Source organism: Lepisosteus platostomus, chromosome 8 (genome assembly GCF_059453375.1).
Source record: "Lepisosteus platostomus isolate fLepPlt1 chromosome 8, fLepPlt1.hap1, whole genome shotgun sequence".
NCBI lineage: Eukaryota > Metazoa > Chordata > Actinopteri > Semionotiformes > Lepisosteidae > Lepisosteus > Lepisosteus platostomus.
Genome location: NC_142618.1, coordinates 62,545,159 through 62,571,389, shown reverse-complemented (window position 1 = coordinate 62,571,389; position 26,231 = coordinate 62,545,159). Strand labels below are relative to the sequence as shown.

General features: G+C 44.8%; 1 protein-coding gene and 1 long non-coding RNA gene across 3 annotated transcripts; one reads left to right on the top strand and one right to left on the bottom strand.

The window, feature by feature from the left end:
* Positions 1-203: 203 nt before the first annotated feature.
* Positions 204-25,856, top strand: ankrd33ba (ankyrin repeat domain 33ba). 2 transcript variants are annotated; one of them, XM_088644242.1, is made up of 4 exons: positions 204-1,672; positions 18,463-18,592; positions 19,716-19,856; positions 23,057-25,856. In XM_088644242.1, exons 1-4 carry the CDS (start codon positions 1,244-1,246, stop codon positions 23,902-23,904), a joined length of 1,548 nt encoding a protein of 515 aa, XP_088500368.1. In that variant the 5' UTR covers positions 204-1,243; the 3' UTR covers positions 23,905-25,856. The 2 variants fall into 2 exon arrangements, with proteins under 2 accessions (XP_088500368.1, XP_088500369.1); XM_088644243.1 differs by lacking the exon at positions 204-1,672 and adding an exon at positions 14,725-15,037.
* On the bottom strand, positions 12,276-13,908 carry LOC148657677 (uncharacterized). The gene is made up of 2 exons (XR_015941046.1): positions 13,417-13,908; positions 12,276-12,488 (listed from the first exon to the last, which is right to left on the bottom strand). It is a non-coding gene; the product is annotated as an uncharacterized LOC148657677 (long non-coding RNA).
* Positions 25,857-26,231: the final 375 nt, after the last annotated feature.

Sequence of the window (26,231 nt, the reverse complement as noted above, 5' to 3'; positions counted from 1 at the left end):
CTTCACAAAGACGGTATTCGGTTGATGATGCACACAATGTATGTACTTCACGATTTGCACAGTTTATCTGCCGCGGTTCCTCTACGGGCAGGTCTCAGGTAACGACACACAGTTCACATGTCATAAAGCGTCATCATCTTTGTCTTTTGTTTTACAAGCATTAATGCAAAAGTATCCAAGTAGCCCTGTATTTTACGGTAACACGTTTGTTATTGTTGCGGACTAAGGCAAAAGATTTGTCTTCGTGGAAAGAGCTTGGTGGTTTGCTTCGATTCGCCTGCAGAAGCACCGGAGTTCCCCAACAGGCGTGTCTTCCTGTAAACCCCAAGAGGGGGTCTTGGGGAGCTCACAGCTCCGTGCTTCCACCTGCTCCTCTTGAACCTGTGCTTCTGTCCCGCTAGCCCCTCGCCTACTGTCACTGACGCCGCCACCCTCAACCATTAAGACTCAAGACGCCGGTCCGCAGCCTTTCAAAGCGGCACAAGTTATAGTCAGCATGGGTTCCCGGCTCCGAGTTCAAGTCTCTAGTTAAATCTGGCTATTATAAAATTATGCCTGATGTCAACATTTTAAACTGGAGATTCAATCTTCTCAGAGAGGGAGAGAGGGAGCATAATCGGATTACCGGGCTGCAGTTTTGCAAATGTCTCTTTCACGGTTAGCGTTTGTGAGGATGAGGTCGTTTTACTTTCTCTTTGTCCGTTAGCGACTCACCAAACTATTTTAGGCAGCGCCTAAAGTTTTCAGGGAATTTTTTTTAATGAAATCACCATATGGTAACACGCACTCAGTTTACTGTGGGAATGTCAGGGGAAGTTCGAAAACGGGATTTTTTTATATAATCATGCCGTGGTTATATGTTTGCAGATTCTTTTTTCTATTTCAAATGAAGACAGTGACACGAATCTTCACAAACTGAAGAAAATGTGTGAATACAAAAACGGATTCTTAACGACTTTTGAATGTTCGCTTTAAAACTTCACGAATATTTCTGGTAAAAAAAGTCAACAGGATTTTTGTGTCACTTCGTAATCCAGTCTCTGAATAATGGAAGAGAATAGCTTGAAAGCATCAGTTTTTGTGTCTACAAATCAAAGTATATATTTATCAGTTACACACTATGTGTTACTAGTAAGAAAGTTATAGCCTTTCTGTTCAGGACATGTACGACAAGGTCAAGAAAAACTGATTTATGTAGCAAGTGCGTCAATTTTTCGCCCTGAGGACATTTATTGGGGGTTAAATGGTGCTGATAGCGGACGACAGGGACGGAGGAGGACACTCTCCTGTCAAGATCAAGCCTGTTCAGCATTGTAAAAGTGGAGGCGGGGTGGAAGAGAAACCCACAAACACAGCGGACCCGTCTGCAAGCCTAAATTCAGAAAACGACAAATTTCTCGGTTCCGTCGGCTCGGAGCAAGAGGAGGATGATTACGAAGAGTACGACGATTTTTCCGAGTTACCGGATACCCGGAGCATCGCCTCGGACGACTCTTTCTACCCTCCTGATGACCTCTCCCTCTCGGACGAAGAGAGGGGTCAGACTCCGGAGAGCCCGGCTCCTCTCTCCTTCTTCCAGGCGTGCTGTACCAACAACCCCATCATCGTCAAAGTCATGATCAGACAGGGGGTGACGGAGGCAGAAGTGAAAGAAACAGACAAGAACAACAGGGTAAGTGTTTGTGTTCACAGGACTTTTAAAACACTTACATTTTGGGTGTGTGTGTGAATGGGGGTCTATTTTGTCCCTTCCCCTTCCTAAGTTTTTAAACGTATGAAAACTTGTATCAGCTTTACCACAGCAAGTTGAACGATACTTGAAAGTAGTTTGGAAAACCACAACACAATTCCCGCGGAACTGAAGAAACAAAGCTGGGATTTCAGGTGAATACGTCATGCCCTGTCCAGGACTGGTTTCTGTTTTTGTTCCCGGAAAATATTTTTAGTCTTTTTTGTTAAACTGTATTTTATCTTGGAAACTCCACGGCGCTGTTCCACGAGTTTTAAACTAAGCAGCGTTTTCAAGCGTGGCGTTTGTGTTTGTAAAATGATACATAAAGCTACTGATGAATCAATCATTAATCAAGGCCGTTGCAAAAACATGTTTTTGCTAGTGTCCTCTATGCATTTAATCGTTAACCTATCGGACCACACTGTGCTATTGACTGCATGCTTTGAGCTAACTGAATAGTAATGAGGAAATGTTATCATGAAGCAAACTTTATACAGAAAGAAAACACTTGTTGCACCACTTCGATCTTTGAGGAGGCACAACAACACGATATGAACCATGCAGCATTAGAAAGAGTAAGAAACGATCGTGACTGGACAAACGAAGTGCGCCCCTTCCCCCGGACAGATACGCATGGGATACTTTTTAAAAACGACAACATCCCCATTTTCAGTTATTGAACTTAATGAAAACAGTAACCGGTTTAAAATATTTGAGTTTTCGCTTAGAGCAGTGCCATTATTGACATCATAGTTAAATTCAAATAGCTTCATTGGCTTTTAAAAGAAAGGAAACAGATATTTTTGAAAATAATTTCTCTCTCACTTATTGTCATTACTTAGATAAGTCATTTTCTAAGTACTCACGGTGTTTTATGAAGTCTGCCAGTTGCCCTTGAGCTTCATAACTATTTACACTTTTGTGCCATCTAGCCCTGAAGATAAACCTCTCATGCTTTAAGCAAATGTTACTCAATAAGCCTATGAAATTTAAAAAAAAAACCCTATCCCTGAGACAGTTGCATTGTTAGGTTGAAGTAAATCCAATGCATTTCTCTTAGTTTTTGTGATGTTTACATAAATTGTCAATAAGATAAAAACTTGGCTTAAATTCCTCAAACATAAATCAGAGAAAAAAGTAATAATTTTACTGTGACGGCTGCTACTCGCCGCAAGCACCTAATCACTCCTAAGCGCCGCCGCACGAGGTAACTAATTATCTCCAGCTTTCTACCATCAACTTCTTCCATTTAAACACTCACTTCACATCACTGTGTCCGGTATTGGTCTCTCGCTCCGGACTTCATAACTTGCAGTCGCTAAAAAGTTCCTAAATGGAAACCGTGGCTTTGAATCTGACCTTGCCCTTAGACCACGACTTCAGGCTCACGGATCGATTTGTTATCGCCTGAGGAAATCTCTCATCTCTCATCTCTCATCTTTCTAGTTCTCCCTCTGCTCCGTGCAGGGCCCACTTTAGGCCGGCCAGGCTTAACATCTACAGCTGCAAAAGCTAACTAGAATAAAACATCACAAAAATTGAGACGCTTTGAAAAAACAATAGTTTATTCCTTTTTGTATGCAGAAAGTAAAACATTTAATAAAATGTGTTTGTGCATGTGTTGAGAAAATGCTATTTTCCATAAAGCCACCTAGTCCATAGAATACTACAGCAAGTTGTTAATGTATATGCACATTCTGCAGTTCTTACTTCAGAAATTGCTGTACTACCTTGCCTGATCTCAGAAGCTAAGCAGGGCTGGTTTGGGTGAGTACTGGGATGAGGACCTTCCAGGAAACCAGGTGGCTCCTGTTGGTAATGCTGATTGACCAGTAGGTGGTGCTCTTTCCTCTAGACGTGATGTCTAAACTAGAGCTCCAGCAGGGTGACAGGAGCACAGTGCTTTTGGAGGTCCCAAGTACTTGGTTATTAAAGATATCGGGGTGTTGTGTACAGGAGTAGGGGTGTGAACTTCAGGTATGATCAAATTTCACTCTGGCCTTCCTAAAAGCTCCCCCTTTATTTAGAAGCTTAAGTCTTTTTCTCCCCTTTCCCTCAGTGGGGCTGCTGTGTGTCACCCAGCTGGGGCTGGTGGGAGGGTCTCCTCCTATATGTAAAGCACTAGATAAATACACGCAATGATTAATTATCATAACAGGAATTTACATGTGTTTGAGTCTCAACACTTAGAAATGTAGTTCCTGAAGACATGAAACATTTTAAATCCTTTTTTAATGCTCCCCACACGGATGTAGAGGACTGCTCCCTTTGAACTGAAGTGCATTTATTAATTAATCGACTAATTGTGGAATAGACACGCAACACAGGTAGTCTTTGAAATCCAAGGCAGACTTATGCAGTTATAAAATAATGTAGTAATAATAAAGCACACAACTTGCTGACTTGTGAGAAGCTGCTGGGTGCTGTCAAGGTGAAGTGACAGAAAGCTGGGTGGCATCCTTGTCAGTTTCCATTTTGGGGGGAATAAACAACAATAGCATCCAACTCTATTTTGGGGGGTGAGAAGTCTGGGATAACTGAGCATGCTCCTCTTGTGTGACAGTGAATGAGCCCTGTGGAAGTTCAATTTGTGTTCATCTGGTCGACGCACACAAAACCTTCAGGAGTGTTGGCCAGGCCAATGGGCAGAATTGAATCTTTTCAGCTTGAGGCAGGACATCTGCAGGACCTCGTGTGTCCGCTTCAAGACATTGGCGTACTCCAGCACGGGCTTATGACGTTACCCTTGACACGTCAGGCCGGTGCTGGGGCTTGGCATGGGCTGCAGGTGTGAACATCCTGCCTTAAACATTCTCAGCTCCTTCTCCTCAGATGCCCTGCCTCTTGCACTGCTGCTTGGCCACAGAGATGCCAGGACTGTGCTTTCCTGAATGTACCAAGCGTGAGCTGAGGCCATTGACTTATTACACTTCAGATCTACAGCTCTTGATTCCACAATTAATTAAGGAGGCAGAAACCATGACATTGTTTCAGTGAAGATGTGGTATATAAGTGCAAGACTGAATCTTAATTATTAACAAACTGTTAAAGATATACTATTATTCACCTTTGGGATGATGTATTCATTTATTAATTGGACACTGTTAATTTCAGTACTTTTCCATCAGTATAAGTGCTGTGATTTTCAGTAGTGCAGTAGAGGTCCCAGATCTAGTCTGTAGTCTTCACAGTATTATGAAACATTACATAAAACAGAACATTGTGGTTACAATTACTTAGGGAGGCTTTCAGCTGGGACACAAGATCTTTGAGGCCTCTTTCACTCATTTTCTGGAAAGATAAAGTCTCCATTACTGGAATGTTACTGGAATGTTGATAAAGGGTACTTGAGTCACAAACTGTGAGTGAAGTTATCGGTGGTAACTGTAACAATTTCACCTCTGTGTTTACATGGCAGTTGATCTAGGAGGAGACATTTGGAGTCAAGTTGTTTATCATTAGACATGAAGAAACATCAGCTGTCATGTGTTTGGAGGGGTGGGGGGGTGAAAATTCTTACAAATTTGGAGATGCAGTGAAGAAGGGACAGTGCCCTCAGCGGGAGGAGCTGGTGATATTTGGCCATTGTGTCCTGCTTTTAGTGGTGTCTTGTTCTGCCAGAAGTAGTGCTGTAAGGTGCTGTCATCACCCTTGGGGGGACATCAGGCTGGGGGCCTGGCCGTATCCCCAGGAGGTCCCACCCGACACACAGGTGTGTCTGGCGCTATAGGAGGCAGCATGAGGTGACTGCTGCAGTGGGACATGGTGGGCAGAGAAGAGGTCCTCCAGTGAGTGGGGCTGAGGGGCTTACAGCCAGGCGGACTGAGTGGTAGGGCAGCCAGACCCTATCCCAGAAAGCAACAGGCGCGAAGCAGGGACCCTGGACGGGACGCCAGTCCATCGCAGGGCACACACAGGCACACTCACACTAGGGGCAGTTTTCCCAGAGGCCAGTTAACCTACTGTATGTTTTTGGACTGTGGGAGGAAGCCCAGTCAGACTTGGGGAGGACATACAAACTCCACACAACATCCCAGGAATTGAAGGCAACATCGTAAACCACAACACCACTGTGCTGCCCTTGAAGATTCATCTCCAGATACATTCATCTGGCACCTAGTCTGCAATGAGCTTGACTGCCAGAACAACGAATTCCTGATTGGCTGTAGTGTGCAAATGCCTTGATTTGTTACAATCCTTTCAGAGATTTATGTTTCTGTCTCTTATGTCTTTTTCCTTGAAAAACCCAGGAACACAGGTCAATCTAGTTCCCCTGTGACTGTGATGCCAGGAATTAGGTTGTACAGCAGAGAACGTGGATACAGAAATCTGTAAGCTTTGTGCAGAACAGAATCAATCTAGAGAATGAAACAAGCCGTACGGCCGTCCTTACTGTGAGCTCCAAGGAACGTGATGAATTACACCCACCCGTCAGTTGCATTGTCATGGTCAACAAATCGATTGTGACCAACCTGCTTCGTTTCTGAAGACCTGTTTCCTTGACCATGTCATAGTAATTGAAATAGGTTTCGAAACTGGGACAGTCAATCGCAGCACACAGAGAGTACAGTAAGAGAGTGGCAACTATTTTATAGTAGTAGTTCTCTTGGTTCTTAATTTTTCTTTTCCTGCTAAAGCTACTTTAACCTGCGTCTGTCTTGGTACAGAGCTGCAAGTTCACGTTTCTGTGTGTGATTTGAAACTGTTGCTCATATCGCAATGAATTTCCTTCGAATGCAGGTAATTGTGGTTCAGCCCAGCAGTACTGACTGTCTTCCCCTCCAGTATTACAATACTGCTGTAGACAAGCAATTTAATAGAAATGAACCCCCTTTTCCATAATCACAGTACACAACAGTACCTGGCAGTCAACCAAGAATACTGCTCTGGCACTTCAAGTGTGGTGCAGCAGGACTCGAATCAGCTGAAATGAAAGCTGATTTCAGCAGACTTCAGCCTTAGCTGAGGAGTCCATCCAACAGACCTGAGCTCAGGCGGTTAGAGGAATATCTTGTTTTAGGGTCAAGGGTACCCCAGGTACCAGGTCAAGTGAGTGTATATGTGTTAAAGACACAACATTAGGGTATTGTTTGATCCTGCCTGAGGGTTAAACTCATCATGTTTTCAATGCTGATGTATGTCTTTCTTATGAATCACTACCTAATGCAGCCATTCATAGCATTCCTGCTCCATAGACCTAAAAAGATGTTAAGTTAATGAATTAACCACCCTTATTTCCTACCTCTTTGACATTATAAAGCTACTCAGCCACTGATTGTTTAATAGTTTTCGTTGCAAGTTTGCACAGATTTGAAATTACTTTATCCTGCTTTTTCTTTGGCATAAATGTTAAATTCTTTAATCTTGAATCTCTGAAGATTTAAATCTTAATAAAACATTGTCATTAAATTTTAAAGATAAAAACATTATAAAATGAGCAACGGCACTTCTCTGGAGCTTTGAAGGTTCGAACAGACTGAAAGCTGTTACATTGTATTGATTGTGATGTCCAGATTGCAGGCTGCTGGTTTATGAAATGCTTTTATCCTCCAATCACCGATAAGAATTATCCCATTAGTCAGGGCCAGGCGGTCACAGTGCATCTTTCTTCTGCTCTTCAGACAGTCTTCCGGGATGTGTGTGTGTGTCATGTCAACTTTTCTTTACGTTTCAGTGGGTTGTTTGCATGTGTTTAATATCCCACTCACATCTTCACAGGAAACCCATAGGGATAGCAACTTAGTCAAGCAGTGGCGAGCTGAAACTGTGTGAACAAATAAGCAGTATAAAGGCACACCCACAGCTAGAGAAAAATGAGAACAACAAAAAACCATTCTGTCAAATTGAGCCAGCTCATTTGCTGTTGGTTAAGATTTCTCCTGTAAAAACAGTGATGTAGGGTAATGTACTAAATGCACAGGTGAGGTGCAGTGCAGATGTAGTGCAGTACTCAGATGAGCCGTCATCCAGATTAAGGACATGTAGGGACTACACTATAATTCAATTCTAGCTCATGAAACAGAAACAGCAAGCACAGTTTCCTTGGCCTGACACAAAAGCCAGACTATAATGTACTAACTGTGACATCAGCTGACCATGTTAATAATACTGAGCTCGGAGGAGAGTACAGCAGTGTGTCAGTATGGCAGGAGCTACAGAGGCTTCTTTGGAATAGCTAGTGCTCTGTCCCTTTTCGCCTTCAGGTTTGCCTTTCATGCTTGTAAAAAGCAAGTTGAAGTATCAGTGACAGCAACATGGAAAGGGTTTGACTCTGGTTTAAGATTGGACCCAGATACCCAGGTCAAGAGAGTGGAAACATGTTAAAGACGGAACAGTAGAATCAGATTTCTTGCCAAGAGCATTGAGGATGGTTCATAAGAACTCAATTTGTCCTATCTAGCCCGTTTGATATGTAGTAGCTGATTAATTGGAGAATTTGGTCCTGCCGTTTTTTTAAACATACAGTAGCTCTTGCATCAGCTTCTAAAACAAGGTGCCTATGCTGTTCCAATCTCCCACAGACCATTGCTTAAAGAAGTGCTTCCACATACTTTCCACCTGCACTATGTCCTCTGGTTCATGTTTCACCGCAGACGCCCGCTGTGTTAACTTTGGCAATAACCTTGTGGATCATCATCTGTGTTCAGGACTGAAAGGTCCAGGTCTTTCACCCTGTAAGCGCAGGACATTCCTTTAAGGCCCAGAATGTATGTGGTTGCTCTTCCCTGGACTGATTCCAGAGCAGTGACATATTTTCTGTATTGTGGTCACCAGAATTGTGCACAGTATTCTAAATGAGGTCTTTCTAGTGCTGTATACAATTTTAACATAACATCTCCTGATTTAAGTTCTACATTTTTAACTCTGTATGCTAGCATTTTGTTTGCCTTTTTAATTGCTTCTCCACGTTGTCTAGAATGTGCAGTAAATAATGTGTCTACATAAACACCTCAGCCTTTTTCATAAGAACAGAAGCTCTGTGTTTCCCATTTTGTATTTATAGTGTATATTATCACTAGCTGCATGAATTATTTGTTTATTTTAAAACCGCTATAAAAGCTGCGTTGAAGTGACTTGTTTGTGGCATTTCGGTTATTTCTTGAAAAATTGGACAGGTGTTTTAAAACAAGTGGGGGTCAATTGCAGTGTTTACTCTCCAAAGTGCCTGTGTTGTGACTGGGGCTCATTTGTGCCTCACCTATTCCCCCCTGTTCAGTCACCAACATTAAGTAATGCTATAATTTAATTTTAAATGTTCAACATTCATGTTTATAAATGCCTTCATGTAGACAGACGTGCTTAATGTCATTTTCTAGAGTGATTGAGAAACAACTGTCTGAATCCAGTCAACAGCTGCTTGATCAGCTGAGAGTGTGTTGGAATGAGAGCAAGTGAAAGTAAACCCAGGAACAGATGTGTGTCTCACTTGCTGTTGTAGGAGGAAAGCAATTTCCCTTTCTTTTTAACTGCCTGTGAAAAAGAAATACTGTTACTGCATATATAAACTGAGATTAAACATGTTAAGAGGATTCTGCTAGCATCAGTGATTCTCAAAACACAATTAAATGATCTCAGCTATTCCTTGGCGTTCATTATAATTTAATTAAACAGTGAAAACAAACAAATGATTCCCCTGCCCTACCTTCCCCAGTCACCGCTCATCTGAGATACAGGAATGGGGAAGATGTTTCGATCAAGAGGAAACATAAGAGAATCAGTGCAGAATGAACTGGGCTGAGCAATTTAAACAGTCCAATTATACATCCTCACGTATCAGCACAGCAATGAAGAGGAAAAGTAGCTCAGCGTTGAGAAGGGTATAAAATTCCTACTTTATTGCTACTTAAGGGATTAATTAAACAGCCCCTTCCAAATTAATCTTATAGGAATAGAAAAGCATTGTGCTGAATTTGAGAGATAATTTAAAAGGAAAGCCTCACCATTGAGTCTAAAAGAAAAACCTTTCCGCTGAATTTGCCGGTTCATTTACACACGCTGATTGAAAGCGAATAATCCCCTGCTTTAGCAGACAGCTGTGCTTTGTGAGTCACCTGCTGACCTGGTTTATCCGGCACATGGCTCCCGAAAAGCCCGATTATGGCCGAAATGAGGGCAGTAGGGCCCTGGCTGTCTCGGAGGATCCCTGCGGCAGGTCCAAGGGCTGAATCATATGGGCAGGAGAGCTCTGTTTCACAGCCACTGAAAACCACAGCATGCAGTGTGTCGTGTTTCCTCCAATGGCCCAAGAGTGGCAGGACGAAGATATTTTTGCATTGTTTCAGGTGTTTAATTTCCTGCAGTGTAAAATCACCTTTTCTAGTGAAGCAGCTCTTGCCACAGCACAGAAGGCACATGCAGTAATAAAAGACAAGATTCTTTCATTAAAACCAAGATCAATAGTGCCAAATGGGACAGGTATAAAGGCAAGTTTTGCAGTAAAACAGTGTTTTTTTTTTCAAATCAAGCCCTAATTCACATCCCAGTAATAGACCGTGGAGGCAGAGAAAAGAACCAGGTAAATTTGTGGGTGCTGGCTAACCCTAATCTCTTCCTTCTGCTGTGGAAAAGGGTCATGCTCTCCACCAGGCTCCATAGACGAGGTGGAGAAAGTCTAGGCATCTGCAGCTCCTGTCTTTCTGCACACTTTAAGCCTTCCAGCTCTTCTGATACAGCAATATCTTGGTCTGATCTCACCATAAAACTCTCTCTCCTGTATCGTCTTTGTACTTGCAGGTAGCACATTGTATCAGTCAGAGGAATTGACCAGTTTTGAGGATGATTAGAAAGGGTTCAGCCCTGGGTCAATTTCCAGGTCTGCCGTCTCAGGGCACAGCATGTCAGTCCGTAGTGCATTACAGAATGGGAAAACAGAAATTGTGATCATACTCTCATTGACGTGAAAGTAGAGTACATGATTAATTTCAGTTGGTTATGCACCACATAAGAAAGGTTGCAGATGAGAGGAGGCCAAGCGGCCCATCAAGCCTGTTTGGTAGTTAATTGATCTCAGGATCTTAAGCAGCCATTTCTTGAGAGAAGCCAGGGTATCGGCTTCATCATCATGGCTGGGCGGCTTAATCTGGACTCCCATGACCTTTTGTGTGAAAGAAGTGTCTCCTGTTCTCGGTTTTTAATTGGACTTCAACACAGTATCGGCTTATCTCCTCTAATTCTTGATTCGCTGTTCACTCTGAAGAAACCTATGGGGTTGATATTGCTGGGCTGACAACAGACTTCTTAAACCCTAGCATGACGTGCGTTACCCTTCACCTGTCTAATTTTAATGACTGTGTAAAACAAGTTGTTGTTGCTTTTTATTTGCTTTGTTGTTAACAATAAAACTATTGCTTTTCCCCTTTTCTGATTGTCTGCTGTCCTTTTAAAGCAATGGTTCACAACACAATAATTATCGCAAAACAACTCGCCTCGTGTTGCGATATCATGCTGTGATTATTGTGAAATGAGGCAATATTATCTCAGGAGTTTTAAAAAATATTTCCTCTCAGGATTCCATTTAGTAAAATTGCGCAAAACCTTGAATTAGAAAAGTTGAACACTGATAGATTTAGCTCTATTAGCATTGAAGTGTATACACCCACATGTGTATAGTCTGATATTTGTACATCTTAAACCTTGTAGTTGTATTAAAATGCCTAGAGGACTTCCTGGTGAAGCACAATATTACAAATGCCAGGTTTTGTTGCCTGTGAAACAATGAAGTGTCTTAATTTCCAAATGCGGTAACAGAAGCACTGGCAGGAAAGCCAATCTCTGAGCGATATTCTGAGCCTTCGCAAGGATGTTTTTATGCCTGCCTCATTTATGAAGTCCCAGCTCGGTAATTTGATGCATCTTTTTCAGAGGCATTGACAGAGAACGTTGTTGGGATAACATAACATTTTCAGTAGGCTATTTGGCCCATCTAGCTTTGTTCTTTTTCAGTAGCTATCGTGTCCAATGATCTAATCCAGCCTTCTCTTGAAAGAAACCAGGCTCTGAACTTTTCTGCATGTGTCCTCTGGTTTGTGTTCCACTGTGGACTCTGAAGAAGTCCAGTGGGACCTTTTCAGTACCTTTCAGTAATGTGTAATACTTGAATAAGATCTATTCCAGTCTGTCTAGGATGTTCCTTTCAGCCCAGGAAGGTATGTGGCTGCTCTTCTCTGATTGCAGAACACAAACATCTGCCTGGTATCCTGGTGAACAAAACTGAACATGATATTCCCAACACATTTTAACCCATACTTGCAGTTCATTGTACTCCCTTTTCCTTAAGTGGACCTTGTTTTTTATGTTTGATATTCCCTTTGGACTGCTGCTTGCCTAAAATCTGTGCTGTTCTCCAAGCAGAGTCTTTAAATGGTTGCCACTCATTCTATATGGACTCCATATCCTTGGTCTTTACCAATTCCCTGCATGTCCCTCCTGTGCAGACACTGTGCTGTCAAGTGTCAGCTTGAGTTTCTGATTCACCTTTTCTGGTAAATGGCGGAATTGTACTGTAGGCAAATGTTAAAAAAATCAGTCCTTTTCATTTGAGAAATTTAAATCTGTTGCATTTTTAATGGGAAATGTGGCATGGTTCTTCACTGACTTTGGCGATAGTACGTATCTGTTGCTAACAGAAGTGTTTCATGTTCAGTAGAAATAACTTCCTCAATTTACATTTCTTCCTTCTGGTTCTCTGTTGAAAATGACATGCCTTTGGCTTTCCGCGGAGCAGCCCTCTGGAAGTCGGATGTGGCTGCATGGAAGCCTGCAGGTACACAAAGGAGAAGGACAGGCTCTGTGAAACAGCGCCATGGGCTCAGCAGCCTGTCGGTCTACAGTGAGCACATGAAACGACATTTCACCAGCCTGTCTAACCAATATCAACCACCCTTCTGTTACTTGCAGATAAACACTGTCATTTCAAACCTACAAGCAGCACTTGAGAAACAGCTGTGTGAGGCGACTGTGATTTTACTGGGTAAAGCACAAGGATATGGTACCGAGTTCTGTGGGCGTTAACTACATTACTGGTCACTGAAAAAAGAGGTGCAAAATCTATCGGCAATCAAGCTCCCATCAGTGGTACCTACCCTAAAGAAGGAGATACGATAATGATTCTTTTTCAAAGCAGACAGCAGGAGGGACTGTTACTGCAGGTGCCTTGTTGTCTTTTGTATTTTCCTTTGCTCCTGATAATTTCTGATGTGTCTTAAATATGAAAAAAAAAACACCCTGCAGCTCAGAGAACATTCTGTTTTGCAAACAGTGCAAAAAAAAAACATTCCCATCTAACCCATTAGTGAGCACAACAGGTCCAAAGTATCCCTCTGTTAATGTGTCTACTGTCTGTTGCACCGAGAATCACGTGACTGCAGGTAAAACTGGTGGCTGAGGATTGTGGATTAAAACTCTTCTTTCCTATGCAAAGAGTTTGTTTTGAAGCGCTAATGGTGAAGAGTGAGAACTTGGTAGGAATCCTAATACAAAGCTGGCTTAGCAGAAGGGTCACGACTTTGAAAGAGCGTATTAAGAATTTTGGATTTATCCCCATTTACTTAAGGTAATTAACCACCTGGCGAAGGGAGGAAGTTGTGAAAATGTGATCCATGAGTTTCTAGGGGAGTACGTCCTGTTTGTAATGGTGATTGTCCCAGCTGCAAAATTCAATTTTTAAGGGCTACAGAAGCACTTACATCCGATCACGAAGATTGTATTTCTGTATGCCTTCCTATGTGGAATCCCCTCTCGCTGACCGAGTGAGTTTGCTGCTGCAGCTCCTGCACCCGCATGGGAGAAACGAGGCCTGCAAACACGCCCCTCCAGCGTCCACAAAGTCAAGCCACTTGCAGGTTGGCATGCTGTACGCTGCTCAGTCCTTACAGCAGTGAGCGCTGATTAGAGCAGCAGTGCACCTCTCACAGCAGACATCGCAGGCTCAGTGGGGCGCCAGCACATGGGGGGGTCCCAGCCAGAACAACTGTCATCTGGTCTGGAAGCAGCGGCACAGGTGAGCTCCTCCATTGGCCGAGCCATCCTGGAGATAATAATGTGTTCACCTCCAACTGACGAGAACAAAAACAAACCGTGCTCGTTTTTAGTTGTCTCTTTAAACATCGTGCTGCAGGGGAGAAATTCAGGAACTGCGTCAGCAGAAAGACAGAAGAAAAGGACGAGTCATCTGTGGAGCCTCTCCAGTGCACGGAGGAATGAGGCAGAGAGAGGGGTGGGGTAAGGAGGGCAAACGAAAGGACATGAGAATGGGTAGTAGGAGTTGAGAGCAGGACTAAAGAGATCATTCCAGGAGACTACACATCTTTCGTGTATTTATTGATTAGTTTAAATAAACCTTTAGTGTATTTACTGATTAGTTTAAATAAACCTTTTGTGTATTTATTGATTAGTTTATAGTACATTGTGTAATTCATGTTTGAATGACAGGCTTGCCACTTACTTTCTCAGTTTTGTTTTCTGTACCACAGTCCTGTCGGTCAAAGCCTCCAACTGCATTGGGCTGGTAGACAATAAAACATCAAAACTCTGAGAGATCATTTCGTTTTCTGGTGGGAGGGGTTGGTTGACAAGTGCGTGACGGCTTTAAAACCTCAATTTCAACTACAGTCAGCTTTATTGAAGTGCGCTCTTGCACTGCTGTTACTTTTTAATGGAGCAATGTAGCTTAAAGTTAATCTTGTTTTGAAATGCAGGAAGATGATTTACATTTTGCAGTTTTAAATTAGGTGAAAAGAATAAGTCTCTGGTGGTGTTAAAGCGCTGTGTGAAATTTAACAACTTCATGCTGTTCATACAGAATTTCCAGAAAACTCCACTGAAAGGTAATAAATCTGGGAACATTTGATTTGTCAAAAAGTTTAGTGTGCTCTTAGAAGCTCTAAAGCAATGAATTGATACATGACACTTTATCAGTCGTGCATAAAATAAGACCTTGCATTGTAAAGATGCCAATTTTTAATATTTGAATGTAAAATTGAATGGAATAATATCTGGAATTTGAGCTTATTTTATTAAACTATGTTTTTCACATATATGTTGAATAATGTATGCCTATGAGCTGTTATATGGGCAGAAGCTGGAGTTTGGAAACCCTCTTGTAGAGACTGCCTCCTACACGAACTCAGATTTAATTTCACCAAGTTTCCACAGAGAACCAAAGCTACAACCAGACCTGTGTCACTTGAAAGTAACTGAAGTTTGCTTTTTTACCATGCAGTGTCATTTGAGCATCAGGTGGGACCACTGATAAGGAAACAGTATTGGGACAGATGATGTCCATGCCTGAAGTACTGCAGATAAAAAGTAATAATATTAATAAGTCTTTCTCATTATCATTGACTACACATATTGATTATAAATTCAGATGATATAATTTAGATGTTTTATCAAAGCTATTTTTTAAGTAAACAGGTGAGACTTAATTGGACAAAATGTCTGTTTCTCCCAGGTAAATAATGATTGATGAGGACATGAGAAAGGTTAGAAATGAAAGGAGGCCATTTGGGGAACTTAACAACCACGGCTGCTTTTATCTAATTGATCCAACAATCTAAAGTCTAATTGATTGTTTATGCTAAAGATGTCCATGAGGCTTGTGACTGCTTAGATCAGGTCTCCTTGTGATCTTCTCTATTCACTCCTTTCAGACCAAGAAAGCACTTGATCACTCTTCTCTTTCTGGAGCAGCGCTGTCTTTCTTTGGAACATTGCGACCAAAATTGTACACAGTTTTCCAAATGAGGAATTAGTCACCAACGCATCATACAAATTTAACATGACATCCCCCGATTTAAATTCTGTTTTGAAACCATCTTAGAGGTTGTGAACCCTGCACGATTATGGCCCTGCAGGAAAGGGGAACAGGTTTGGGCCGTGGCAGTTGGTTAGAAGTTGGGCAGCACTCTGAAGAGCAGTCAGGGAATGCCCATCCTTTCCTGTGGTGATCCTTTCTCTTTCGACAGTAGTGAACAAGCGTAATGAAATAACAATGGGGTAATGAGAAGGTAGAGGGTGCTGGCGTGGTGCACCAAGCAAACACTGACAGGAATGTCCCAGCACAGCTCATTCGATTGTGAAAGCCCTCTTCTCCCCCTCACTGCGGCGAGTAATGAAGGGTCTCTGGCGCTGACGTAATGTAATGCAGAACAAATTGATTGGAAACTTTTTTTTCTCAAAAGTGTATTTCTGTGCTCGTCTGTTTATTGATAAGGTTATTGATTTGCAGTCAGTGTTAATTTTATGTGCCACCACTCCAACCTCTATAAAGCATTCTACATTAAAACCGTTCGGGAAAGGTCCCTCTGATCGAATTATGAATGTGCTTGTTAAAGACTGTTTTTAGAACAGAATCATTATTTAAATTTTGTGTAGCGCTGGAGGTAGGAGAGTTTTTCATTCTCACTTAATAGAAATTGCGTCTTCACAGTCACTCAAGGTTGCCCGGGCCTCTTTTTGAAATGTTGGCTTTCCTGAGCTCACGTGCGTGGTAACCATGGAGAGAGCAGGAAGTGTCCCTCAGGAGCAGCACAGCGGTGAACCCCCCCAGACAGAGCAGGATCCTCCAGATCTCCCTGGGAAACAAGTCACAAACACCTCCTGACAAAAGCCTGGGAAACTGGGGACCAGTGGTTGCTGCTGGAAGCGGTGTTAGTGGGGCCAGCAGGGGGCGCTCACCCTGCAGTCCATGTGGGTCCTAATGCCCCGGTATAGTGACGGGGACACTATACTGTAAACAGGCGCCGTCCTTCGGATGAGACGTAAAACCGAGGTCCCGACTCTCTGTGGTCATTAAAAATCCCAGGGCGTTTCTCATAAAGAGTAGGGGTGTAACCCCGGAGTCCTGGCTAGAATTCCCCATTGGCCCTTACCAATCACGGCCTCCTAATCATCCCCATCTATGAGTTGGCTTCATTACTTTGCTCTCCTCCACACTGATAGCTGATGTGTGGTGAGCGTTCTGGCGCACTATGGCTGCCGTCGCATCATCCAGGTGGGGCTGCACACTGGTGGTGGTGGAGGGGATCCCCATTACCTGTAAAGCGCTTTGAGTGGAGTGTCCAGAAAAGTGCTATATAAGTGTAAGCAATTATTATTATTATTATTATATCCACAACATCATGATCCCAAGGCTGGGTGGACGCTGGTGTCTCTGTGGATTGTCAGCTTCTTCTCGGCTCTGGCAGGGTCACGCAGGCTCGGCTCGGGTCCGAACAGGAAGCAGCAGCTGGCTGGGGTTCTCAGGAGGTTCTGAAATTCCGGGTTCTGGGTTTGGAAGGGAAGGTGAACTGCAGCCCTCACAGCGCATCTGCGGTACTCCTGACGTGGTGCTGCTGGGCTCCCAGACCGCAGCCGAGTCAGCTGTGAACGTGCTGGGATTGGACACAGGACCGGCCTGGGCCCGGGTCCCCAGTGGAGAGCGACTCGGGTCTCATGAACTTACCTGCTGAGCTGCTCAAAGATGCCTGCCTGTAACAACTGGCTGTTGATTGTCCCAATACAAAATAAATAGATAAGTTGGCTGCAACAAAATAAGAAACAGAATCTTTTACAAAAAAGCCCCATAAGACTTGAAGCTCCCTGACCTTGGTCACTGTTGTTTACAGTGTTCTTGGTTTTACATCCTCCATCCAGCCGCGCGGTTCTGTCCAGCTTGTTCACGTTTCCATGCTTTGATTCCATCTCTCCGCCAGAATGTGTTGTTGACAATGCTGAATGCATTGAAATGCATCCTGACTGACAGTGTGTAGTGGGTGGCAAACTTGTTTTTACAAGCGCTTTAAAAACCTTTTCTTATAATGTGTTTCATGGCTTGATTGTTTTGTTGTTGTTGATCTGGAAAAAATAAGCACTGAAATTCTGTTTTCTGCTTCAGAGAGCACAGTAACGGTATGTTATGGCTGGGCAATATCATCGAAGGCTATTCCTTAATTCTGTTGCTACAGGTACATACATTCTTATGTGTGTTTTAAAGCCCCAAGCAGGATAGAAGGGCTGGATGTTCTCCTTGTTTGTAAGCTCTCTTTTGTTCTTACAGTGTGAGCTTCTGGAAGATTGCAGTGCTCAAAACCTGAGCGATGTTGTGTATATAGTATGCTGTACAAGTGATACAGATCACTATACATCATTTCTTTATTAAACTATAATAGCTGGATAAAATATCAGATTAATGTGTATGTCTGTTACATAACACATAAAGGTGTCACAACTAATAAAAATAAACAGGAATCCAAAATTAAAGTAAAAGGGAACGTCCCATCGTTTTTCTCAGCAGGAAGCTGCTTCCCAGTGAAACACGACGTGCTGTAGTTGAGAGAGATAGACTCTGTCCCCCCCCAGGCATCTGATCATCTGAGCTCTTCCCTGTCTCATTGTGAACTTTGGCACAGACCGAAAACTCAAAGCAAGTCCAGTAAGAACAGGGCCCTGGGAGAACAAAGAGAGCACTTTCAGCACTTGTGAATGAAAACAAGAGAATGGCTACTGTGCATTAATGGCTACTGTGTGTTAATTATCTAATCCACTCCTTGGCAGGGCTTGTTCTGCAAAGCAAGTTTGTATTTCTGATAACAGCTTCCTCTTTCAGCCCAACGTGAAATATACAGTATCACACTCACACCTGCAGCCTGAACAGGTCTCCGTACAGAATATCGGGTGTGGAATTGAACGGGTTCTCGTGAAGAGAGTGCAGTAATAGAGCTCTCAACGTCTGTACCTGTTGTGCTTTTCAGACTGGACTGATGGTTGCCTGCTACCAGGGCTATGTGGATGTTGTCACAGCCCTGGCCCAGTGCCCCTACGTTGACGTGAACTGGCAGGACAAAGAAGGCAACACTGCCCTCATCACTGCTGCCCAGGCAGGTACGACCTCTCGTCCTCGGCACCCATTAAACAAGAACACAGGGCTAGGGCAGGACGGTGGATTAATGGCTTTTTAATCGAATTGCGTTTCTGCTGCGTTTCACTTTTTTACATCTGTATCGCGCAGCAGTTGGGTGTCTGTGACCCTGCAGGTTCAGCTGGATCTGCTCTCGCACTTCGCCTTGTGCTGTTTTCAGCAGCGCCGTCCTTCCACACACATGCCGTGAAACAGAGCAGACCTGAACTGTCTCTGACCAGGCGGTTTTGACAAAACTACAGCTTCCAGGATTTAAAGTGTAATGTAAGAGAAAAACAGTCTTTATCTGTGCATGAAGATAGTTTTAGTAATATTCCTGTCGGGACACAATGTGGTAGGACATGGCGTGTCTGTTTTTACAAGCCTGCTGTACAGCACATTGAGGGGTTCCTGTATACTGTACTGTATGCCCACTGGCAGGCTGCAGTGTTGTAAAGGTGGGTTTAGGTAAAGCCTGCTCTACGTATTCTTTCACTGGAAAATTCTAAAATACTAAAAAACAAATAAAATACAAAAACACATCTGTTTACACATAATTAGCACTGAGCAGCATTTGTTGGAAGTGGATGTGAAGGAAAGACTGAATATTTCTAAAACAACATTCAGTCTATAATGAAATGTGGGCCCCTGAACCATAACAGCTCATTACTACGAACATGCTGCAAGGAACCCAGACTCCCCAGCAGTTAATGGTTTAATTAAGTCCAGCCTGCTGTGACCTTTAAAGTAATCAATTATGAATTAAGAGACTGAGAACAGAAATAGTTCCACCACATCACTGTCTTTATCAGTGCTCAAGAACGGAGATGTTCTTAAAATAAGTCAAATTAATTTATTGTGGGTTAGTAATGACTTTCTTAGGGTACTTTGCCGTGCTGACAGGAGATGGGAGCCTAAACTGCAGTGACATCAGTCAGGAGGTCTATACTGTCTTTCCTTGCACAAAGCAAAGAGAGATGATTTTTCTGTGCCGTACCCGTGATGGCCATCAGTGACAGGAGGGTTTCCGGCCTCACAGCGCGTTCGGGACTCGTGTCCAGCCCTGCCCTCCTCCGACCCCGACCGCTCTGCCCCTCCCTCCCGCAGGACACATCACGATCTCCAACTACCTGCTCAACTACTTCCCCAGCCTGGACCTGGAGCGGAGGAATGTGCACGGCTTCACGGCGCTGATGAAGGCCGCCATGCAGGGCCGGACGGAGTGCGTCCGGGCGCTGATGCTCGCAGGTACCGGCCTCCGCGGTGCCTCCCCAGGGCGTGACGCTCTAGCACGCACCTCTGACATAGAAGCACTCATTTTTACAGGAGTATTAAAGATACAATAAGATCACTTTATTGGCCATATACAGTTTCTTGTAGTAGAAGTTTGTCTTTTCACAGACCCCAGCTTGCTCTCCATGAGACACACAGACAGGGAGAGAAGCTTGGGGTCAGAGCGCAGGGTCAGCCATTTATTCGGCGCCCCTGGAGCAGCTGGGGTTAAAGGCCTTGCTCAGGGGCCCAGCGGAGTAGGATTCCTCTGCCGGCCACAGGATTTGAACCGGCAACCTTCCAGCCACAGGCACAGATCCTCAGCCATAGGGCCACCGTACTGCCCACTATTTTAATCTTTTGCAGAATGCAGTGTATTCATGATTTATGCAACGGAAACGGCGTAACAAAGTATTACATATAATTCAATATAATATAGAATATATAAACCCTAATATTTAAAATATTTACTTTTGCAGTTAGTTTACATTTTAATGTGTGTGTGTGGGGAGGGGTGTTTTATTACAGGCAGTTGTTGGGTTATGAAACACTCGCCCCAGGAGAATGTGACTCTGTGGAAAACCGTTTAAGGTTTTTTTCTGTAGCCTATTTAAGCCGTGATTCTTGGGTATTATATCACAGAATGCAGTGTATTCATTAAGCTACATCTTGAAAAATGGGCTCATGTGGGCTAAACGGTGTAGGACATGGGAACCTACAGCCGTCAAACTCTAAAACAATAAACGTGAACCGAACACTTCAAGGAGAACGAAAATTGTGCCTATTGGAATTGTACAATGCGTCAGCTAGAAAATAAAATGAAGATCCTGTTCTCTCCAAGAGTGTTGTGCTGCTGTAAAGGCCGTGCAAAGGAGAGCGACCAGGCCAGTCTTGGGTCTAAAGAGAATGCTGCATCTGGGCAGCCCGAAGAAACAACCTTCTTAGTCTGCACCGAATCCCCAAAAGAGTGAAAGCACAGGCCGATAGCCAGGGAGGCAGTGAGCACCCCACCGGAGTGTGAGGTGTCAGCTCACAAGAGGACTTGATGAAACCTTGAATAGGAAAGGAATCCTTTCACACAGACCAGGCAGACAGAGGTTAAGATCGAGGGAATATAGGATAGCGCTTCAAAATGCACAAAGACAAACTTTACTACAACAGTAGAACAGTTTCCAAAGCAAAGACTGAAGCTCTCATGGAGACTAAAACAGAGAGATCTGGAATTCAAACTGTACATATGAGCCAAGCTTGAGAGCAAATTCTACCTTACTATTGGCTGACGTCGTCTTCTTAGTTTGTAGATGTGTCTACACAGGCTGAAATCATGACTAGTGACTGTTGCCTTATTGAACATACTGTAGCTTTGAATAAAAAAAATGGAGAAATTGCTGGTAAAACAATTACACTTGAATTACACCATAAGTGAAGTACTAAGAGACTGTCCATGCACATGATGTGTGAATTTGTTACATTACACTGGTTTGTGTAAATAATTTTTTAATTACATCATGAAATTTATATCGCTTTAAATGCAAAAATATATCCATGTTTTGAATAATTTTAAATATTTTCAATGCACATCTTCACTAATATTTCCTTTATTTTATGTAAAGAGAAAATTGTATTTTTAATTTTAGATATGGCTTTGAAGAGGCTGGTAATACATTATTCCATCCTAGTTTAAATCTGTCCTGATTTTATCCTGATTGAATTTAAACATACAGGGACCCAGAGGTCAGGTGGGACATTATCATCCTAGAAATATACTGAACAGTAGTAAAATGTCATGTCTGACTCAGTTGGAAATCGCAGATTTCATAAAACAATCAGAACATTTGTTAAAAAACTGTTTCATTGTTAACATTGTTTTGTGAAGACTGCATTTTCAAGCTGAATTTAGCCTAAAATAAGATTTGTGGTGATTTCTTCAAGAACCACAAGGAGAAAATAACAGGTCTTCCTAAGAATGGTTGCTTTGTCAGTAGGAAAACAAGAACTGAAAAGTAGACCATCAGGAAAAAGCAGTTTTTCTTTTAGCTGTAATCACAGGAATAGTGTTAATCTCAGGGTTTTACATTAGATTACAGGTGATTTCCGACTCATTGCTGGTCTCGTGGACTCCCCTGTCTGATGAATTACCCGTTAAGAAAGTAGACTTCTCCCAGTTTCAAGCCTTTACGTTTCTGATGCTCGTACTGTAGGTGATGCCAAAGGGTTTTACATAAAAAGGAAAAACCTTCATCCCCTCCCTCGGGCTCAAACCGTTGTTTTCGACAGTCAGCGTTTACTGTGGCTTCGGTCCTCAGTCTCGCCCTGTCCTCAGTCTCGCCCCGTCCTCGCTCTCGCCTCTCGCCGGCGAGACCCGCCCTGTCCTCAGTCTCGCCCCGTCCTCGCTCTCGCCTCTCGCCGGCGAGACCCGCCCTGTCCTCAGTCTCGCCCCGTCCTCGCTCTCGCCTCTCGCCAGGAGACCCGCCCTGTCCTCAGTCTCGCCCTGTCCTCAGTCTCGCCTCTCGCCAGGAGACCCGCCCTGTCCTCAGTCTCGCCCCGTCCTCGCTCTCACCTCTCGCAAGCGAGACCCGCCCTGTCCTCAGTCTCGCCCCGTCCTCGCTCTCGCCTCTCGCCGGCGAGACCCGCCCTGTCCTCAGTCTCGCCCCGTCCTCGCTCTCGCCTCTCGCCGGCGAGACCCGCCCTGTTCTCAGTCTCGCCCCGTCCTCGCTCTCGCCTCTCGAAAGCGAGACCCGCCCTGTCCTCAGTCTCGCCCCGTCCTTGCTCTCGCCTCTCGCCGGCGAGACCCGCCCTGTTCTCAATCTCGCCCCGTCCTCGCTCTCGCCTCTCGCAAGCGAGACCCGCCCTGTCCTCAGTCTCGCCCCGTCCTTGCTCTCGCCTCTCGCCGGCGAGACCCGCCCTGTCCTCAGTCTCGCCCCGTCCTCGCTCTCGGCTCTCGCAAGCGAGACCCGCTCTGTCCTCAGTCTCGCCCCGTCCTCAGTCTCGCCCCGTCCTCGCTCTCGCCTCTCGCCGGCGAGACCCGCCCTCTCCTCAGTCTCGCCCCGTCCTCGCTCTCGCCGGCGAGACCCGCCCTGTCCTCAGTCTCGCCCTGTCCTCAGTCTCGCCCCGTCCTCGCTCTCGCCTCTTGCCGGCGAGACCCGCTCACAGCCATGCCCTCCTCTCCCCTGCAGGAGCCGACCTGGAGGCCACCGACCACGGGCGGCGGCTGACCCCCCGGGAATGGGCGCTCTTCACGGCGCGGTACGAGACGGCCCAGGCGATGGCGCAGCTGCTGGCCCGGCCCTGCGCGGAGCAGTTCTGCGACTCCTACCGGCCCGAGTGGCCGCAGCTGAAGGAGCTGGTGGCGAAGGCCGGCGAGCCCAAGGGCTGCTTGCAGAAGCTCTCGGAAACGCTCTGCTCGGTCTTCAGCTTCGGGTTCCCCGGCGAGCCGGAGGAGGAGGGGGTGATGGACCACATGGTGCGAATGACGACCAGCCTGGGCAGCCCCTTCGTGGCCCTGGGCTGCCAGACGGTGTGCCCGGGGAGCCCCCCCTGCGTGGGCAAGCGGCGCAACGCGGTGCAGGAGATCCTGCGGAGGCAGCGCGTGGAGCAGCTGAAGAACCTGGGCCCTGAGCGGCTCAACAACTACAAGAAGCTCTTCCAGAACTCGCGGGTCACGCTCGTGTCCAGAAAGAAAGACAGGCGGGCCAGCCTGCAGCCCCAGAGCCTGCCGGCCGGCTCGGCGTCTGCTCTGGCCGCCCGGCGGGGCAGCCTGCTCCCCCTGCACCTGCTGAGGCGGAGCAGCGTGCGGCCGGGCGTCGTGGTGCCCAAGGTGCGGCTGACCAAGGCGCCCCCGCCCACGTACCAGCCCGAGCGGGCGCGCCGCAAGAGCAGCGCCAAGGACAGCCAGTTCCTGCAGCTTCCCAAGTGGAGGTACAAGGAGCTGAAAGAGGAGCGGAAGAAGGCAGAAGAGGAGGAGAGGAGGAGAGCTGAAGAGGCCACCCGGAAACGCCTGGCGTCGGCGAAGAAGAAGACCTGACCTCCACGGCCTTCGGGTGTCACTGTCACTCTCGCTTCACTACTTGAGACGCTTTGTATTTATTTTTGTATTTATTGCTTTTAAAGAGAAGGGATGCTTTAGATTTTCTGGGGGAAGACAATCAATTTGATTCACACACGGCCAGCAAACTAGCAAGGAGTTCCGATGGGCTTCCCCGTGATGAAACACGTTGTCTACACAGCACTCCAGTTGTGAGACTTCCCTCCTACTACCTGTACACCCCAGGTACTCAACCCCTTTTTGAGGTTACAAAAGGACTTTCTTGACCATGATGAGACGAGCTGATGAAGGTCCAGTAATCGCAGATGATGACTGCCAGTCTTGTGCTTTTTTCCGTGAGGACGGAGAAGACAAATGGGATTAAAACAGTCAGCCAAAGACAGAAAATAGAGGCCAGACAATCCCAATCTCGCTGATTAAAGGTCTTATAGTCCCATCCAGGCAAGGCTAAAAATAGATCCTGGATTTAAACACTTGATGTTAGTGACAGCTGAACTTAGCAATAATTTTACAACAATAATTGCTGATAAATCCTAGGTTTAAAGCGAGTTTTATACAACAGCTGAGTAAAAACAAATTGCAATGATTTGAGATCTAAAAAATTCTATGATTGGATGCAATTTATACTGCAACAGCTCACCAGGAGATTCTTTAGAAGAGAAGAGTTACATGCTCACATATATACATACACACACAGCAGTGTTCTGTTTGAAATATCTTTATGCCACAGCAATGGCAACAACGAGGATGGTGCTGAAAGTTGAGTTTTTAAAGTGCAACAAGTAGAAATGTACTTCACTTCCTGAGTAGCTACTGAGTAGAAATACACTAACCATGGAAGATGTTTGCTGGTGTTGCACAATTATCCATATACATTCTTTAAATATGTAAAACCTCATTACTGTACATCTATGAATACCAGCTCAGGAATGTGCACTACAGAAACTTGTTCTGAGTAAAGGTCTAAATTTCATTAACTAAACACGAACGCAGCTGTGGAGAGCCAAGTCAGATCTCAGTGGTCCCACAGCGCATCAGAAACGCTATGGATACCCAGCACCAGCCCGGCCAGAGCCGCGCTGCGCTCACTGGAAATGACATTGTGATTCTCCTCTGCACTCCCTCTGTCTCTCCGTGAGCACGGACAGCAGCTCACAGCGTACAGTATGTCAGACACGTACTCCTTTAACTCAGCACTGACAACGTGTCGACTGCGGAAAAACAGTAAATGTATACAAAAACACGTATGCTTTGAGGAGTCAGAGTTCATGTTCATCTTTTAAAAATTGTCATCTGCTCACAAGCTGACACTAGCACATACTGAGAAATGGCAGGACATGGTTTTCCGTATCTTTTTTTCCCCAGAATTCACAGAGAATTTTAAAGCTAATTTTTAAGTTGCTGGGCTGGTTGCAGGTTCCACTGGGAGCTGCTTCAATTCAACACAAATTCCCCTTGTGCGGAGTCTGAAAATACAGACTCTTTCTTTTAAGGGGGGGTGCTTTAACATAGATGCACTTGAATCATAAAATAAGCTCATACTAAAAACTGTTAGGTGAGTAAACCTCTGCCAAAATTTGATTAGCCAGGCTGTCAAGGGGAATCTCGGAAGCAACAACATTTCCCAGATCCCACTTTTTCATTTAAGTTTGAGATGTTTAACTGAAGAGGCAGGATCGTATACAGATATCGTGAGCCTCACAGGAGGGTTTTAACCGTTGACTCTGAAATCTGCAATACGCCTTCTTTGACCGACTGCAGGGGGAAAAGCAAACTATCCCCAGACATTTTCATGCTTTCAGTTCCGATAGCTGAGGGTGCACCAAGTATAATATGCACTTACTGGAAGGGATGGCTTTTTTTATATCGCTGCTGTTCTAAAATAATGTGAATTTGAAAGATATATTAAAAACCAACAGGTTTTCTCCCAAGTGATGTGTGTTGTTTTTTTTTCATGTGAGGAGAAGAAGAAAAAAAGAGAGCTTTTTACTGGCTAATCCCACCCAGGGCTGTAAAATGTTCCAAGTTCCAATCTTGATCCAACACCTGGCTCCAGTGAGACTTGTATATACCGAACCCAAGAGCAAGAAAAGCGTAATGCCGCAGGGGGAAGTCGAAAAAAAAAACATTTCGGCCATTAAGCATTCCTCCAAAGGAGGAGTCTTTAAATTAAGGTCCTGAGGTCCTGGGTCAGATCCCAAGGCACTATGTGCAAGAACTGGGATGTTCACCCAGCTGGAACAGTCCGGCCTCCCTGAAGCTGCTTCTGAAACCAGCTGGTGGGGCAGCAGCCTCCCGCTCTTCCA